The sequence below is a fragment of the Mobula hypostoma genome, chromosome 2 (genome assembly GCF_963921235.1).
Source record: "Mobula hypostoma chromosome 2, sMobHyp1.1, whole genome shotgun sequence".
Classification (NCBI taxonomy): Eukaryota; Metazoa; Chordata; class Chondrichthyes; order Myliobatiformes; family Myliobatidae; genus Mobula; species Mobula hypostoma.
Window position 1 is genome coordinate 167234637 of NC_086098.1, and position 18748 is coordinate 167253384.

Below are 18748 nucleotides of genomic sequence, written 5' to 3' on the forward strand. Positions count from 1 at the left end.
AAAATCGGCTCTTAATTTCAAGAAGTTGGCGTTCAACTGGCCGAGTGGAGATGAGATCAAACTTAGTTTGAAGTTCTACTCTCTTATACAATTCAGGATTTTTGGTCTGGGCATATAATTGGTCTGTTGCTTTAATTTGACCAATCAAGTCTAAACGCTGTAAGTAGGTCTTTCTTTTCAGATTCACAGTATATGAAATTATTTGACCCCTCAAATATGCTTTCATGGCATCCCAGACAACCTGGGATGAGATTTCAGATGACATGTTAGTACTTTAAAAAAATGTTATCTGGTCCTTCATAAACTTTACAAACTCATTATCCGACAACAGGGTCGGATTAAAACGCCAATGTTTGTTCATTTGAGGAAAACCAGGGAAATTTATGGACAGGGTAACTGGGTATCTAACCAACAATTAAAATCACCACCCAATATGAGGGAATATAAACTCAAGTCAGGCAATAAAGGGAAAAAAAAACAGAAAAAATCCACATCATCTCAGTTGGGAGCATAGAGCCAAGACTACCCTATTATTATACAATTAGCCAGAGACAATAATAAAATGACCATTTGTATCCGAAATTTTATAGTGAAGCTCAAAGGGAACATTCTGGTTAATAAGAATTGAAACCCCCCCCCCACCCCTCAGCTTTAGCCGGAAAAGCAGAATGGAAGTGCTGTCCCACCCACCTAGACATAAGGCGAGAGTTATCAAAACTACGAATATGTGTTTCTTGCAAAAAAAACAATGTCAGCTTTGAGCTCCTTGAGATGTGAAAACACCTTCCTTCTTTTAACAGGATGGTTCAGTCCCTTAACATTCTAGCTTATAGGATTCAACAGGCTAACCATTGTCATATATAAAAAATATAGAGTAGTAGGCATAAATATGAACAAACATTCTAATAACAGCTCTGGGGCAGAAGTGAAAAATGAGAAAATCAGGACAAAAAAAAGTCCTCAATAACAAAGAATAACTAAGGGTTGTTTAAATAGTGTTGGCACTAGGAAGCCCCCCCACCCCCGCTCAGAACCCAAAGCAAGAAGGCTACCAAAGAACAGCGGCAAGCTCTTCAGAAGAAAACTTCCCCTAACCCCAGCTTCCAGTTTCTGTGTAGCTTCATGAGCTCCGTTTAATTAACAGTTTGAAAAAAAAACAGAGCTTATGCACTTGGAATAAAAATTGTACACAAAAAAAAGAAAACAGTGCTATCAAAAAGTATTAGACTTAACTTGAAATAATAATCCAGATTACCATACCTGCAAAGAAAAAAAATACAGTAATTAAAAAAAACTAAAATTTAAAAAGAAAACGGGGGAAAAAAGTACTAATCGGCCATTTTAAATAATCAAATCAAGTCTGAAGGAGATACCATAGCAAGGAGACTTACGAAAAATTTCTGAACTTATAGCAAGAGTTAAACCATTTTCAGTAATTTAAAAATTAATTTAGGAGTCCCCATAGCAAGGAGACTTTCAGTAAATTTCTGAACTTATAGCAGAGTTAAACCATTTTCAGTAATTTAAAAATTAAATTTAAAAGGAAAACAAGAAATATAAAAAAAAGAGAAAAAAAAGCAATTGGCCATTTTAAATAATCAAATCGAGTCTAAAGAAATCACAATGGCAAGGAGACTTACAATAAATTTCAGAATTTATAGCAAAGTTAAAACATTTCAGTAATTTTAAAATTAATTAAGGAGTCACCAGAGCAAGGAGACTTTCAGTAAATTTCTGAGTTTCTTATAGCAGAGTTAAACCATTTTCAGTCATTTAAAAATTAAATTTAAAAGGAAAACAAAAAATATTAAAAAAAACAAAGAAAAAAAGCAATCGGCCATTTTAAATAATCGAATCGAGTCTAAAGAAATCACAATGACAAGGAGACCTTCGATAAATTTCTGAACAACTTATACTAGAAATAAACCATTTTCAGTAATTTAAAAATTTAATTTAAAAGGAAAACAAAAAAAAAGGAAAAACCAAATAGTAATCAGCCATTTTAAATAATCAGATCGAGTCTGAATAAGTCCTAACAGCAGGGAGACTTTCGATGAATTCCTAAGCCTCTGTAACAGAGTTGAACTATTTTTTGTCCCCAGTACTAAGAGTTATTCGAAGATGGGCGGGGTAATGTAGCAAGGGCGTAAGTCCACAATTGTAAAACTCTTTCATTACACCTTTGTATTCGGCGCACAACCAGAAAACTTGAGCATTATCTTCAACAATACAAATGGGATGGCCCTGGTAATGCAATTTTCCTCTCCAATGAGCTGCCATAATCAGAAGATTTTTCACCTGATAGCGATGAAAACAAACCATAACTGGGCGTGGCTGGGAGCCCAATTCGGGCTTAGAACGAAATACCTGTTTACAGTGGGCTCTGTCTAACTCAGGTAAATTCAGAAGAGTATCTTTCCCAAAAATCTCACAAAGTAAAGAGGAAAAAAAATCAACAGGAACTCTGCTTTCGATAACCCCTGGCAGACTGAGGATACATAGTTGTGCCTTCTGCTCCGACCTTCGAGGTCAGCTATTTTCGATGAGAACTTGGTGTTATTCTCACTCAAATTAGAACAGACAGCTTTCAGCTGCTGAACGTGACATTTTAAATCTCTGGTTTCTGAGGCAAGATGAGAGACGAACGGCAAGTTCCTCCACTTTGGAACTGATTTGATCCAATTTTGACTCCAACGACCTGAAGGAAGACTTACATTCAGATATAATCTCTTGTCAGTGCTGATCCAAAATGGCGATAATGTCGGCAGAGAAGCCGGAGGCAGTCGCAGATACTTTTCCCAGCTTCAGAGGGCTTGAAAGCCATTGTAAGATAGATGTATTCGCAGGCAGGTAGGAGAACAAAAAAAAATTAGCAGTCTAGAATAGAAAAAGGAAGATGAGAAGTGCAGAGGTAAGAAATGAAACAAAGCAACAATTTTAAGCGATTAACCTATCGCCATCTTACCAGAAGTCCCAATAAGCCAATTGTAATTTCAATCTAGTTGTGCCATTAGACAAAACAACTTCCTGGCTCCCACTTCCCCTTCCTTTCTCCACTTCCATGATTCACAATGGTCCAAAAATCTATCAGTCTCAGTCCTGAACGTACTGAAGGATTCAACACAAGCAGGGGCACCAGTGGCTATGCTTCCTTAGCAGTTTGAGATTTGGTATGTCACCAAAGATTCTAGCAGATTTCTACAGATGTACCACCGAGAGCATTCTGATTGTTTGAATCACTATCTGATTTGGAGGTGCCACTGCAAAGAATCGGGAAAAGCTGCATTGGTTTTTAGACTCAGACGGTTCCATCATAGGCAGTAGCTTCCCCACCGCTGAGAACATCTTCATGTGCAATGAACCAGAATTGATTAGAGAACTCAAGTTAAAAGAGTCCTTAGGGGAAAGTGATCATAATATGATCGAATTCACCCTGAAATTTGAGAATGAAAAGCTGAAGTATTACAGTGGAGTAGAAGGAATTATAGAGACATGAGTGAGGAGTTGGCTAGGATTCATTGGAAAAGTACACCGGCAGGGATGATGGCAGAGCAGCAATGGCTGGAATTCCTGGAAGTAACTCGGAAGGCACAAGATATATACATCCCAAAGAGGAAGAAGTATTCTAAAGGCAAGATGACACAACCGTGGATAACAAGAGAAGTCAAAGCCAAAAAAAAGCCAAAGAGAGGGCATCTAATAGAGCAAAGACTAGTGGGAAGTTAGAGGATGGAGAAGCTTTTAAAAACCAACAGAAGGCAACTAAAAAAGTCATTAAGGTAAAGATGGAATACGAAAGTAAACTAGCCAGTAATATTAAAGAGGATACCAAAAGTTTCTTCAGATACATAAAGTGTAAAAGAGAGGTGAGACTGGATATTGGACCACTGGAAAATGATGCTGGGGAGGTAGTAATGGGGAACAACGAATTAATGGACAAACTAAAAAAGTATTTTTCATCATTCTTCACTGTGGAAGACACCAGAAGTATGGTGGAAGTTCCTGGTGTCAGGAGGCATGAAGTGTGTGATGTTACCATAACTAGATAGGAGATTCTTGGGGAAACTGAAAGGTCTGTAGGTAGATAAATCACCTGGACCACATGGTGTACACCCCAGAGTTCTAAAAGAGGTGCTGAGGGGTTCATGGAAGCATTAGTAATTATCGGTCAATAATCACTAGATTCTGGAATGGTTCTTGGTTCTTGATCCTCAAAAATATTCCGCATGGAATTTAAACTGGAGGTGGTTCTGGAAGACTGGAAAATTGCAACTGTCACTCCACTTTCAAGAAGGGAGAGAGGCAGAAGAAAGGAAGCTATAGGCCATTTAGTCTGACCTGAGTGGTTGTGAAGATGTTGGAGTCAATTATTAAGGATGAGGTCTGAGGGTACTTGGAGACACATGTTAAAATAGACCATAGTCAGCATGGTTTCCTCAAGGGAAAATCTTGCCAGAGAAATCTATTGGAATTAATTGAAGAAGTAACAAGCAGGATAGATAAAGGAGAATCAGTTGATGTTGTGCACTTGGATCTTCAGAAGGCATTTGACAAGGTGCCACACATGAAGCTGCTTAACAAGCTACGAGCCCATGGTATTACAGGAAAGATTCTAGCATGGATAAAGCAGTGGCTGAATGGCAGAAGGCACAGAGTGGGAATTAAAGAAGCTTTTTTGGTTGGCTACTGGTGACTAGTGGTGTTCCACAGGGGTCTGTGTTGGGACCGATTCTTTTTATGTTGTGTGTCAATGATTTGGGTGATGGAATTGATGGCTTTTTTGTAAAGTTTGCAGACAATATAAAAATAGCTGGAGGGACAGGTAGCTTTGAGGAAGTAGAGAGGACTTAGATTAGGAGAATGGGCAAAAAAATGGCAGATGAAATACAGAGTCAGGAAGTTTATGGTCATGCATTTTGGTAGAAGAAATGTAACAGTTGACTATCAACTCACCTCTTATCTTCCTTGACGCAAAGGGACTTGGGAGCCCTTGCACAGGATTCCCTAAAGGTTAATTTGCAGGTTGTGGTGAGGAAGGCAAACGCAATGTTAGAATTCATTTCAAGAGGACTACAATATAAAAGCAAGGATGTATTGTTGAAAAGTTATAAAGCACTGGTGAGGCCTCACATGGAGTAACGTGAACAGGTTTGGGTCTCTTATCTTAGAAAGGATGTGCTGAAACTGGAGATGGTTTAAAGGAGGTTCACGAAAATGATTCCAGAATTGAATGGCTTGTCAGATTAAGAATGTTTGATGGCTCTGGGACTGTATTCACTAGAATTCAGAATGAGGGGTGACCTCATTTAGATTAGATTCAACTTTATTGTCATTGTGCCGAGTACAGATACAAAGCCAATGAAATGCAGTTAGCATCTGACCAGAAATGCAAAGAATAGTGTTATTTACAAAATAACTGCGAATAAGAAGTACTACAGCACACAAATATAAACATACTGAGACAGAACAATATGGGTGCAATACTGCTTAGCGCTGTGATGTGAGGTTCAGCAGTGTCACAGTCTCAGGGAAGAAGCTCTTCCTGTGCCTACTGGTGTGGGAGCGGAGGCTCCTGTAGCACCTACCGGATGGGAGGAGAGTAAAAAGTCCATGGTTAGGGTGACATGCATCCTTGGTAATGGTTTTCGCCCTGCCCAGGCAACATTTATGGTAGATGTTCTCAATGGTGGGCAATTGGGCGCCAATAATCTGCTGGGCAGTTTTCACCACACGCTGGAGTGCTTTGCAGTCCGATACAGGACAATTGCCATACTGCACTGAGATGCAGTTGGTGAGTATGCTCTCAATGGTACAGCGGTAAAAGCGGTCATTGAAACCTATCGAATGGTGTGATGACCTTGATAGAGTGGACGTGAAGAGGATGTTTCCTATGTTGGGAGAGTCTTAGACCAGAGGATATGGCCTCAGACCAGAGGGACATCCTTTGAGGTGGAATTTCTTTAGCCAGAGAGTGGTGGATCTGTGGAATTCTTTGCCACAGGCAGCTGTGCAGGCTATGTCTTTATGTATATTTAAGACAGTGGTTGATAAAGTTCTTGATTGGTCAGGGCATGAAGGGATATAGGGAGAAGGCAGGAGATTGGGCTGAGAGGAAAATTGGATCAGCCATGATGAAATGATGGAGCAGACTCAATGGGCCAAATAACCTAATTCTGCTTCTATATCTGATGGTCTATTTTCTAAAAGGCACCATGCAGGACAACCCTTCTCACTGCTGTCATCAGGGAGAAGGTGCAGGAGCATGAACAGCTGCTTCTCCTCTGCCATGAGTTTCCTTGAACACCACCTCACCTTTTGGACAACTTACAGTACATATACAGTAGATTCCGGTTAACTGGGTTATTAGTTAATCAGGGTTGCCATTTATTTATGACAACCCTTTCAAAAAAAAACAAAAGCTAATTGGGAAAATAGCCAGGATTCCCTTTATTTATTTGGGACACTAATCCACTTAATTGGGACAGGAGACTATTGATGAACAGTTTCCTACTAGTGTCGGATGCGTGTACTTGTGTGGCTGTACTGTGCTTAAATAGTGTCATTTACATGTCCTTCCGTTCAAAAAGAAGTGATTTTTGTCACAGATAGTTGGCAAGAAATAAGCATCAAGTCAACTCAGAACTGTTTTGCTCACTGTGGTTTCCAGCATTCAGGTTTGGAGATGCCAGAAATGGCCGCAAGTGAAAATGAAACGATTTCACTACTATAAGAAGTTAGGAACTATGAAGAACTTGAAGGTTTCTAGAGACAATCATCTTGAGTATTACAATGAAGACTTGGAGGATGCAATTGTTGATGGCATTATATGAAGGCAGTCCATTATCTACACTGTGTCTCTGCTGATTTTGTTCATTTACAGTCAATCAGAACAACAACAAGGCATCGTACACTGGAAAATCCTCCTCTGATAACTATTGGGAACTAATGGACAGTTTTATAGTACTGTAATAGTATTGACAGAGTTCTAATTTGTTCTGTATTTCATTTTAATACATAATTTGTTACTCAGTTAAATGGTAGTTTGTCATCTGTATGCCTTTTTAACTATATTCATGAAACGTTGGCTAATTGGGGCAGCTGCTTAATTGGGACAAAATAGGCCACTGTTTGGATGTATTGTAATCTCATTGTAATTTCAAGGGATTTTTTTTAATGTGTTGCACTGTACTGTTGCTGCAAAACAACAAATTTCAAAACATAAGACCATAAGACATAGGAGCAGCATTAGGTCATTCGGCCCATTGAGCCTTCACCATTTAATTATGGCTGCTTTATTATCCCTTTCAACCCCATTCTCCTGCCTTCTCCCCATAACCTTCGACACCTTGATTAATCAAGAACCTATCAAACTCTGCTTTAAATATACCCAATGACTGGGCCTCCACAGCTGTCTGTGGCAAGGAATTCCATAAATTCATCACTCTCTGGCTAAAAAAAATCCTCCTCAGCCTTGTTCTAAAAGAACAACTGATTCTGATTCCAATTCCTCAGCACACAAGGAGAATTCTTCCCTTGTTATGAAGTTGACTTCATACAATGCTATTGCAGCTCAGCGTGTTAGAATTCCAGCATCTTCTGTAAGCAAGTTTGTACATTCCTACCCTTGTGTGCATGGGTTTCCTCCAGGTGCTCCAGTTCGTCCTGTTCCAGCCTGCATCTCTAAATAAAATAAATTTCCAGTCATGATGCCAATTAATTAGTCAAAAAAACAAAGCAAGTATAAATTGCTTCAGAATCTTTGCTCTGCTTTCTAACTAACGCAGTATGATTGAATCACAGGGTTCCCCATCCCATTGTCTTCCACTGGATAGAGTTGTCAGTGGTGCGGTATTCCACACTATTACATGAACCTGCTGGGTTGCAGTTGTTTTAGAGGTTTTGTTGCTCTCAGCTGTCAGTTGTGCGTAATCCTGTGAAGATGCTCATAACAGTCTGGAGATTTTACAGGGTTAGACTCAGTAACGTTCTCTTGTTTATCTTTCTTCCTGCATTTTTTTTGTAATTTAATTTTTATTTTGTGGGCACGTGGCCAAGTGGTTAAGGCATTTGACTAGCGACCTGAAGGTTGTGAGTTTAAGCCCCAGCCGAGGCAGTGTGTTGTGTCCTTGAGCAAGGCACTTAACCACACATTGCTCTGTGACGACACTGGTGCCAAGCTGTATTGGCTCTTGCCCTTCCCTTGGACAACATCGGTGTCGTGGAGGGGGGAGACTTGCAGCATGGGTCTTCCATACAACCTTGCCCAGGTCTGCGCCCTGGAGAGTGAAGACTTTCCAGGCACAGATCCATGGTCTCGCAAGACTAACTGATGCCTTTTATTTTTTATTGAAGTTCATCATCAAACAAACATTTCCATAAGATGTATTTCAGATACTGTACATATATATCATATATTCATATTTGCCACAAATCACAATATTTATCTGAGGTATACACTTATAGAAAAGAGAGGGGAAAAAAAGAACAAGCAAAAGAAGAAAACTGTACGAGTAGGGAGTGATCTCTTTTTTTTACAACAGAATCATTGATTTGTGAGAATAAAATCAGGCCTGTGAGGTGTTATATAGTTAAACCATTTTTCCCCAGTATGAGTCAAATTGTTCCAACTTATGATTAACAGATGCTGTTATCTTCTTCATTTTGTAAATGTCCATTGTAATATCCATCCATGCGTTTAAAGTTGGACTCTCCTGTGATAACCACTTCCTGGTTAGAGTCTATTTACCAACCACCAGCAGTATATTCATTAAATATTTATCTCTTTCAACCATTCTTGAGATATATACCCAAAATATATGGTCTTACTTTCTAAGGGTATTTCACGTTTAAAGATGTCTTGTAGGGCATTGCGAATCCCACTCCAATGGTCTTTGATAATGGGGCAATCCCAGAAAATATAATGGTTTGCATTTTGATTTCCACAATTTCTCCAGCAAACAAGGAGGTTAGTATCATAATGGGATTTCTGAGAGGGTGTAATAAAATATCAATTTTTTCCATCCAAATTCCTTCCATTTCTGTGAACTGGTACACTTCCATTGATACCTCCATATTATTGTCCATTCTTCCTCAGATATAATTATCCCTCCTCCCTTCTCCCATTTTGTTTTAATGTATGAAGTCGAAGGTGTTTTAAGATTTGACAAACCCTTATACACGTTTGAAATGATTCTACTACCGTTACCTGAATTATATGCTTTTCTAAGTAGCTCTATCAAACATGTACTTGCCTTGGTTACATTTTTAACCTTCCTATTAACATACTGTCGCATCTATAAATACCGATAAAAGTCTTGCTTTTTTTAATAAGTATTTCTCTTTGAGCATTTCAAAACTGAACAGTGTTCCTTCTTTCATTATATTTTAAAGAACTGTTATTCCTTTAGCTGTCCAGTCCTTAAATCTAGTATCCAGTTTATTCAGCGTAAAATCCGAGACATATGCACACCATTTAAGAATTACAATACCTCCCTCGAGTTTATATTCTTTTATAATAGTTTTCCATATTTTAGGAGTCCATTTCACCCATGGGTTATCAATAGTATTTATGTAACTTTGTAGGTTGTTATCAGCCAAAAATGCCTGTATGAGGATGGAAAGTATCCTCTCTTCAATGTTTTTCCATTGAGCAGCATATGACGGGTTACACCAGCATATCACAGCTCTCAACTGTGCTGAAAAATAATCATCTCTAAGAGAAGGTAGGCTTCTCTCCCCCCCCCCCCCTTTCCTTGGCTAACTGCAAAGTTTTGAGACGAACTCTAGGCCTTTTTTCTTGCCATATATATCTTGACAACATTTTGTTCCATTCATTGAATTGATTTTGGTTAATCTCTATTGGTAGGGTCTGAAAGAGATATAATATTCTGGGCAATATATTCACTTTAATGGATTCAATCCTTGAACTGAGACTTAAGAAAGGAATTAGGTTCCATCTTGTTAGATCTTCCTTAATTTTTATATATATATAGCTGGATAATTGCATTCTAATAATTTTGTCAAATCTTTTGGCATAATGATGCCCAAATATTTGAAAGACTCTCTGTATGCCATGCCCAGGGATATCTACTTTCAATTTCTCTTGGTGGGCTATAATTATATGAAAGTAATTGGGTTTTATCTATGTTGATCTTGTATCCTGATAATTGACCATATTGTTCAAAGGATTGCATCAATTTAGGTAAAGAGTATGTTGGTTGCCCTAGATAGATCAAAATGTCATCCGCGTAACAGGCCACTTTATGCTCTGTCCCTTAAATAGTAATTCCCCTGATATCTTCATTTTGTCCGATGTATTGAGCTAATGGTTCCAGATATAATGCGAAGAGTAGCGGTGACCATGCACACCCCTGTCTCATGCCCCTTTCTAAGGTAAAACTATTTGATAAATATCCATTGATTTTAATCCTAGCAATAGGATTGTCATATAGTGCCTGTATAGTTTTAATAATTGGGTCATGTAAACCAAGTCTATGTAAAACTCTGTAAAGAAAATTCCAGTTAACTGAATCAAATGCCTTTTCAGCATCCACGCTTATCACTAATGCTTCAATTTTATTTTTTTTGTACATAATCTATAATGTGAATTGTCCTTCGTATATTGTCGTGTTTGGCGTTGTTGTATAAAACTTGTCTGATCATTGTGTATCAGTGTGGGTATAAACTCTTCTAATCGTTTGGCCATGATGAAGGTAAATGATCTATAATCCACATTAAGAATAGGTATTGGTGTAAATGACTCACATTCCATTTTATCCTTGCCTTCTTTCGGTATAGCTGAGATTATCGCCTCCTTCCAGCTGGGTGGCATTTGCGCCTTTTTTACAGCCCAGTTCAGCATGGAGAATAAAACAAGAATTAACTCATTTTTAAATTCTTTATACTACTCTGCTTAATATCCATCTGATCCTGGTGACTTGCTTAATTTAAGACTACTAATTGTAGTTTTTAATTCAGCTTCAGTTATGTCTGCAGTCATCGTTTGATTTTGTTCTTCACTTATAGTGGGTAACTCCAGAGAATTCAGGAAGGTGTCAATTTGGGTTGTGCTTCCCCCTGGAACTTTCGAATATAGAGTTTTGTAAAACACTTCAAAAGCTTCTTGAATTTCACTTAGCTTATTTTTTATCATTTTTGTTCTTGGATCCCTACTTCTATGAATTGTATTTTCTGCTATCTTTTTTTTTCAGTTTCCACACCAGTATTTTCATAGATTTAGATCCACTTTCATAGTGTCTCTGTTTCAGAAACATTAAATTTTTCCTGATTTCTTGTGTAGGCAAACTATTAATTTCATTCCTAATTTTTAAAATTTCCTCTAATATATCCTGTGCCAAACTCAATTTGTGTTTTTTATATAGTTTCTTCAGCTTATTCTGTAATTCCTCTAATGTTTTATTCCTTATTTTTTTTCTTATATAAAGATATCGCTATAATTTTCCCTCAAGACAGCCTTCAGAGTATCCCATAGAATGGGAGGTGAAACCTCCCCATTATCATTGAATTCTAAGTAAAGACCAATCTATTTTTTAATTTGTTCCTTAAAATAGGGATCATTGAGCAGACTTGAATTTAGTTTCCATATAGTATTCTTTGGTTGTAGGTCAAAATCAGCAAATAAATATATAGGTGCATGGTAACTTACATCTATTGTCCCAATTCCACAGGTGATTATTTTGTCTTTATCTTTTCCAAATGTTACAAAACAGTCTATTCTTGTATATACAGAATGGTGGACAGAATAATGAGTGTAATCCCTTCTGTCGGAGAAAAGGTCCCTCCATATATCAGTTAGACCAACATCCTCAAAAAGAGTGTTAACTTTGTTATGTAAGGACTTTGTTTCATAGGTTTTTCTTTTGGAAGAGTCTAACTTTGGTTGTAATTGTAAATTTAAGTCTCCCCCACATACCAAGAGACCTTCTGTTTCTGTTATCATAATATTAGTAATTTTCTGGAAGAAACTAATATCACTTCCTGGGGGTGCGTATATATTCAGTAGAGTCATTACTGGATCAGTCTCCGTTCCCAGACTGTAGAATATTTTTACTCCCAGCTCCACTCCACTGAGTTTCAGGTGAAGTTTTTAAATAGTGGTCTCAATGTGCTTCTCTGTTTCTGCTTTTGTTCACCAGCGACCGAAGAGGTGGGATGATTGTAGATCCTTTAAGGTCCGGAATGCCAAGATCTGGCTTTGATCCATCATCGGGAATACCAGGACAGCTTCCTCCTGGATCCGTGCCTCCTGGAGCCAGGTTTGATCCGTTTGGACCAATTGGACGTGGCCGTGCTGGGTATGTCTGATGTTTTATATCAAAATTCAGCAGAAGCTTTATAAATGCCACATTACCACATGGTTGTCTAATTGAACAGGTGCTTCTACACCAGTGGAACGTTCATTTCTGAATCAGTGTCCTTCACTGAGGAATATTCACAGTTCAGTATCACACTCATCACTTCCACATACATAATTTCAAAGTGTTTTTTTTTCCCCAGGTACAGAACATCACATGGCACAAAAGATTACACAAGGAATAGTCAGGTGAAGGTCAGATGGAAACTGAAGGAGAGAGAGATAGAAGGGGAAGATAAAGTGAAGGCAGAATATGAAAGAATAAATAGAGAAAGAACAAAATAAGAGAAGTTTTTAAAAAAACTTAAATATATTGTCCTGGCGAAGGGTCTCAACCAGATCATCAACAGTTTATTCCCTTCCGTAGATGCTACCTGATCTCCTGAGTTCTTTTAGCATTTTGCGTGTGTTATTCTGAATTTCCTGGGTAGTAGGGTGGAGGTACATCTCCACTAAAGGTGCTCATTCCCTCTGCTAGTCTGTGTGTCATGCTTGGGCAAGGTGTAGTACCTGCTGAGCCCCTCCCCCACCCCGATCAGGGTCACGTGAAGCTATGGGAGCAGGTGGTGGATGGTCGTATGAGCAGCTGGTGCATGTCACAAGTCCTGGTTATGTGACCATGACACCAGGCAGACAATCTTTGAAGAGTATTGATAATGGCTGGGGTCACTTGTCTTGTAAAGACACTGGAAATGAAAATGGGTATGGGAAAGCCAGTGGATGTAGTGTACCTGCACTTTCAGAAAGCCTTTGATAAGGTCCCACATAGGAGGTTAGTGGGCAAAATTAGCGGACATGGTATTGGGGGTAGGGTACTGACATGGATAGAAAATTGGTTGGCAGACGGGAAACAAAGAGTAGGGATTAACAGGTCCTTTTCAGAATGGCAGGCAGTGACAAGTGGGGTACCGCAAGGCTCAGTGCTGGGACCGCAGCTATTTACAATATACATTAATGATTTAGATGAAGGGATTAAAAGTAACATTAGCAGATTTGCAGATGACACAAAGCTGGGTGACAGTGTGAAATATGAGGAGGATGTTATGAGAATACAGGGTGACTTGGACAGGTTGGGTGAGTGGGCAGATGCAGTTTAATGTGGATAAATGTGAGGTTATCCACTTTGGCGGTAAGAAGAGGAAGGCAAATTACTATCTGAATGGTGTCGAGTTAGGAAAAGGGGAAGTACAATGAGATCTGGGTGTACTTGTTCATCAGCCACTGAAAGTAGCATACAGGTACAGCAGGCAGTGAAGAAAGCTAATGGCATGTTGACCTTCATAACAAGGGGAGTTGAGTATAGGAGCAAAGAGGTCCTTCTGCGGTTGTACAAGGCCCTGGTGAGACCCCACCTGGAGTATCGTGTGCAGTTTTGGTCTCCAAATTTGAGGAAGGACATTCTTGCTATGGAGGGAGTGCAGCGTAGGTTCACTGGGTTAATTCCAGGGATGGCGGGAATGTCATATGTTGAAAGATTGGAGCAACTGGGCTTGTATACGCTGGAATTTAGAAGGATGAGAGGGGATCTGATTGAACATATAAGATTATTAAGGGTTTGGACACGCTAGAGGCAGGAAACATGTTCCCGATGTTGGGGGAGTCCAGAACCAGAGGCCACAGTTTAAGAATAAGAGGTAGACCATTTAGAACGGAGTTGAGGAAAAACGTTTTCACACAGGGTTGTGGATCTGTGGAATGCTCTGCCTAGGAGGGCAGTGGAGGCCAATTCTCTGGATTCTTTCAAGAAAGAGTTAGATAGAGCTCTTAAAGATAGCAGAGTCGGGGGATATGGGGAGAGGGCAGGAATGGAGTACTGATTGTGGATGATCAGCCATGATCACAGTGAATGGCGGTGCTGGCTTGAAGGGCCGAATGGCCTACTCCTGCACCTATTGTCTATTGCCCAGAAGAAAGCAATGGCACACCACTTCTGTAGAAAAATTTGCCAAGAACAATCATGGTCAGGGAAAGAGAAAGGAATGGGATGGCAGTGTGAGGGGTTCTTCCCCACAACTGGCGATCCCTCACAGATTAGGGATGGAGGAAGATCATTACGTCGTACAACATGCAACATAATGATGATGATGAATCTGAATTTCCAACTTTTGCAGAATCTCTTGTGAATACACGTATATTCTTATTGGTCGACCCATTATAGAAAGGATGTGGAGACTATGGAAAGGACACAGAAGAGGTTTATCAGGATACACAAAATAATCTGCAGATGCTGGAATCAAAGCAACACTCACAGCACGCTGGAGGAACTCAGCAGGTCGGGCAGCATCAGTGGAAACGATGAGTTGACGTTTCGGGTCGGAACCCTTCGTCAGGACTGAAGAAAGAAGGAGGGGGAAGGATTTGAAGAATGCTTGTAGGTTCAGTTGAAAAACCAGTAATTTGAAAGACAAAGGGGTGGGGGAGGGGAAGCGGGTACGTCATAGGCAGGAAAACAATGGGTAGTAGAAGGACGCGGAAACATGAGGGAGGTTATAGGCAGCTGGGGGAGGGGCAGAGTGAAATAGGGATAGAGGAAGGGAGGGGGAGGGAATTACCGGAAGTTGGAGAATTCTATGTTCATGCCAAGGGGCTGGAGACTACGTAGACGGTATATGAGGTGTTGCTCCTCCAACCTGAGTTTAGCCTCATCATGGCAGTAGAGGAGGCCATGTATGGACATATCTGAATGAGAATGGGAAGCAGAGTTGAGGTGGGTGGCTACTGGGAGATCCTGTCTGTTGTGGCGGACGGAGTGGAGGTGCTCGACGAAGCGGTCCCCCAATCTGCGTCAGGTTTCACCGATGTAGAGGAGGCCATACCGGGAGCACCGGATGCAATAGATGACCCCAACAGACTCACAAGTGAAGTGTTGCCTCACCTGGAAGGACTGTTTGGGGCGCTGAATGGTGGCAAGAGAGGAGGTATAGGGACAGGTGTAGCACTTACGCTTACAGGGTTAAGTGCCGGTTGGGAGATCCGTGGGGATGGACGTGCGGATAAGGGAGTCACGGAGGGACCGATCCCTGAGGAAAGCAGAGAGGGGTGGAGGAGCAACACCTCATATACCATCTAGGTAGTCTCCAGCCCCTTGGTATGAACATAGAATTCTCCAACTTCCGGTAATTCCCTCCCTCTCCCTTCCTCTATCCCTATTTCACTCTGCCCCCTCCCCCAGCTACCTATCACCTCCCTCATGGTTCCGCTTCCTTCTTCTACTACCCATTGTTTTCCTGCCTATGACGTCCCTGCTTCCCCTCCCCCACCCCTTCATCTTTCAAATTACTGGTTTTTCAACTGTACCTACAAGCATTCTTCAAATCCTTCCCCCTCCTTCTTTCTTCAGTCCTGACGAAGGGTTCCAGCCCGAAACGTCACCTCATCATTTCCACTGATGCTGCCCGACCTGCTGAGTTCCTCCAGCGTGCTGTGAGTGTTAGGTTTATCAGGATGCTGACTGGATTCGAGGGAATGAGCTACAAGGGAAAGTTGGACAAATTTTGGTTCTTCTCCCTAAAGTGTCAGAGGCTAAGGGGAGACCTGACAAGTCTTTAAAATTATGAGTATAGATAATGTACACAGTCAAATCTTTTTCCCTGGGATAGAAATATCAACCAACTGGAGAAGATGCTTTGAAGGTTAGACAGGGAAGTTTAAAGACGATGTGAAGGTCAAGCTTTCCGCAGAGAGTGGCAGGTGATTGGACTGGGTTACCGGGGTATTATTAGAGAGACACATGAATATGGAGGGATATAGACAAGACGGACATTTAGTATAAATTGACAGAGATCGGCACAGCATCGTGGGTTACGTGGCCCCCTCCATTGCTGTATTGTCTCTGTTTCCTCTGCCCTGGGAAGGATCTGATAAAAATCTAGGTAATGAAGAGGGAGAGGGAACAATGAGATCAGAGGTGGGAGCAGAAAGGGTGTATGTGGCTTTCCACATTTATTGGGCAGTTTTGTTAACCAGCTGTAGAGCCTTCCTGCCTGCCCCATCAGTGACAGTCCCCTGCCAACCTCCTGCTTCTGTAACTTAGCAAGATTCCTTTGTCTCCTTCCTAGTTCTGTAAAGGGTCTTCATCCAGAAATGTTGGCTCTGTTTCTCTTCCTACCAAAGCTGCCTGACCTGCTTGAGTATTTGCAGAACCTTCAGTTTGTATTTTAGATTTCCAGCATCTGTAGATTTTTTCTTAATTTTCGAATAAAAAAAAACAATTAAAACATAGAACATCGCAATGTAGTACAGACCCTTTGGCCCATGATTTTGTGCCGATCTTTTAACCTATTCCAAGATCAGTCTAACCCTTCTCTCCCACATAGCCCTCCATTTTTCTTTTACAAGGGATAGGAGCAGAATTGGATTATTTGGGCCCTCGATTCTTCTCCACCATTCCATCATGGCTGATTTATTATCTCTCTCAACCCATTCTCCTGTCTTCTCCCCATGACTGTTGACATGCCTTCTAGTCAAGAACCTATCAACCTCCACTTTAAATATACCCACTGACTTGGCCTCCACAGCTGTTTGCGGCAATGAATTTAAGAGTCTCTTAAATGTCCCTAATGTATCTGCCTCTACCACCACACTCTGTTTAAAAAAAAGCTTGCCTCTGAGATTTCCTCCCTATATTTTCTCCCAGAGATGTTTGTTTGGCTCCAGGTGGTTAATATTTTATTGCCTGTAGTCTCCAGGATAATCTTGAAAGGTCGGTAATCCAATACGTACAGAATCAGAAAGAGGCCATTTGCTCATGAAGTCTGTTTATTTTCATAGATCAATCCCATCAGTCCCATCCTCATGTCCTTGTGTCTTCAGATATATTATGTGTGGTTCTTGTTCTCTAATTTTTGAATGATCACAAAACGTTTTTCTCTTTCAGCCCTGACCCCGACCACCTTCCTCCTCCAGGATACGATGATTTATTCATGTGATATTCAACCTCTCCTTTTATGCATCTGGAAACCTCTAGTGTCAATCACAATTTGGGAAATCCTGTAGCTTTTGCGAACGTTAATTGAATATTTTACAATCTGCTACCTGCTCTTCTATGTGTGTCTCTCTCTGAAGAACAACAGCTTCAGCTGAACCAGTGTAGCTGATGAACTCAACAAGTGAAGCTCCTAGGCACAGCCAAAACCCTTAGCTGCTGATGTGTTACAAACAACCCAAACATCAGTTGTCAGCGTGTGATTCTCTTTTGAAAGGCAGGTGACGTTTAATGCATAAGAATTTGGGTTTCAGTGATCCTGAACATAATAAACTGCTGGACAAACAAGAATGCTGTTTGAGTCCAATCTGTTGTGTTGATTATTTTGTGGAGAACTGTCTGTAATTTCTCACGTAAAGAACATCCAGAGTAACACACACAAATGCTGGAGGAACTCAGCTGATGAAGGGTCTTGGCCTGAAATATTGGCTCTTTATTTGTCTCCATAGATGCTGCCTGACCTGCTGAGTTTCTCCAGCATTTTGTGTTTATTAAACTAGAAATTAAGTGCCTAACTTTATGCAGAGTTTGAGATTGCTGGAACAGTTACTTGTGGGGGGAAGTACCAAGTTTAAAATGTGATCATACTTTTAAAGTAATTGGAAGAAAGTTTAGGGGGTGTCAGATAAGTTTTTTTTAAACACAGAGATTGGTGGGTGCACGGAGCATGCTGTCAGGGGTGATGGTAGAGGCAGATACATTAGGGTTATTTAAGGGATTTAGATAGGCACATGGATGAAAGGAAAATGGGGGCTATGTGGGAGGGAAGGATTAGATTGACCTTTGTGTAGGTTAAAAGGTCAGCACAATATCATGGGCCAACTGGCCTGTACTGTGCTTTGTTATAATATTCTATGTTCTAATCCACTCTGGCTGCACAATGTCCATATCCCTCCATTCTCTGCATGTTCAACAATCTAAATAAAAGCATTTTTAACACCTCTATCATATTAGCTCTACCACCGCCCTGGCAGTGCATTCTACCTCCACTAACCACTCTAGCAGCCCACTTAAAGTTCAAAGTAAATGTATCATAAAAGTACATATGTCACCATATACTGTACAACCCTGAGATTTATTTTCTCGTGGGCATACTCAGTAAATCCAAGAACCATATTAGAATCAATAAAAGACTGCACCAACAGGGCGGACAACCAACCAATGTGCAAAAGACAACAAACTGCAAATACAAAAGTAGTAATAGTAATAAATAAAAAGTGATAAGAGTCCTTGAAAGTGAGTCCATTGGTTGAGAGAAAGGTTCAGTGATGGGGCAAGTGAAATCATCCCCTCTGGTTCAAGAGCATGATGGTTGAGGGGTAATAACTGTTCCTGAACTTCGTGGTTTAGAATTATTGGCAAACTTCAGATGGTGATGAGATGGGGTACAG

The 18748-nt window shown here is 40.4% G+C and overlaps 1 protein-coding gene across 1 annotated transcript in view; it reads left to right on the top strand.

Moving 5' to 3' along the window:
* Positions 1 to 17662, top strand: part of psmf1 (proteasome inhibitor subunit 1) — an 82460-nt gene extending 64798 nt beyond the window's left edge. The window contains exons 6-7 of the mRNA XM_063041027.1: positions 12156 to 12314; positions 17250 to 17662. Coding sequence (XP_062897097.1) covers positions 12156 to 12314; positions 17250 to 17301 — 211 coding nt within the window. The 3' untranslated portion in view covers positions 17302 to 17662. The remainder of the gene's footprint in view (positions 1 to 12155; positions 12315 to 17249) is intronic.
* Positions 17663 to 18748: the final 1086 nt, after the last annotated feature.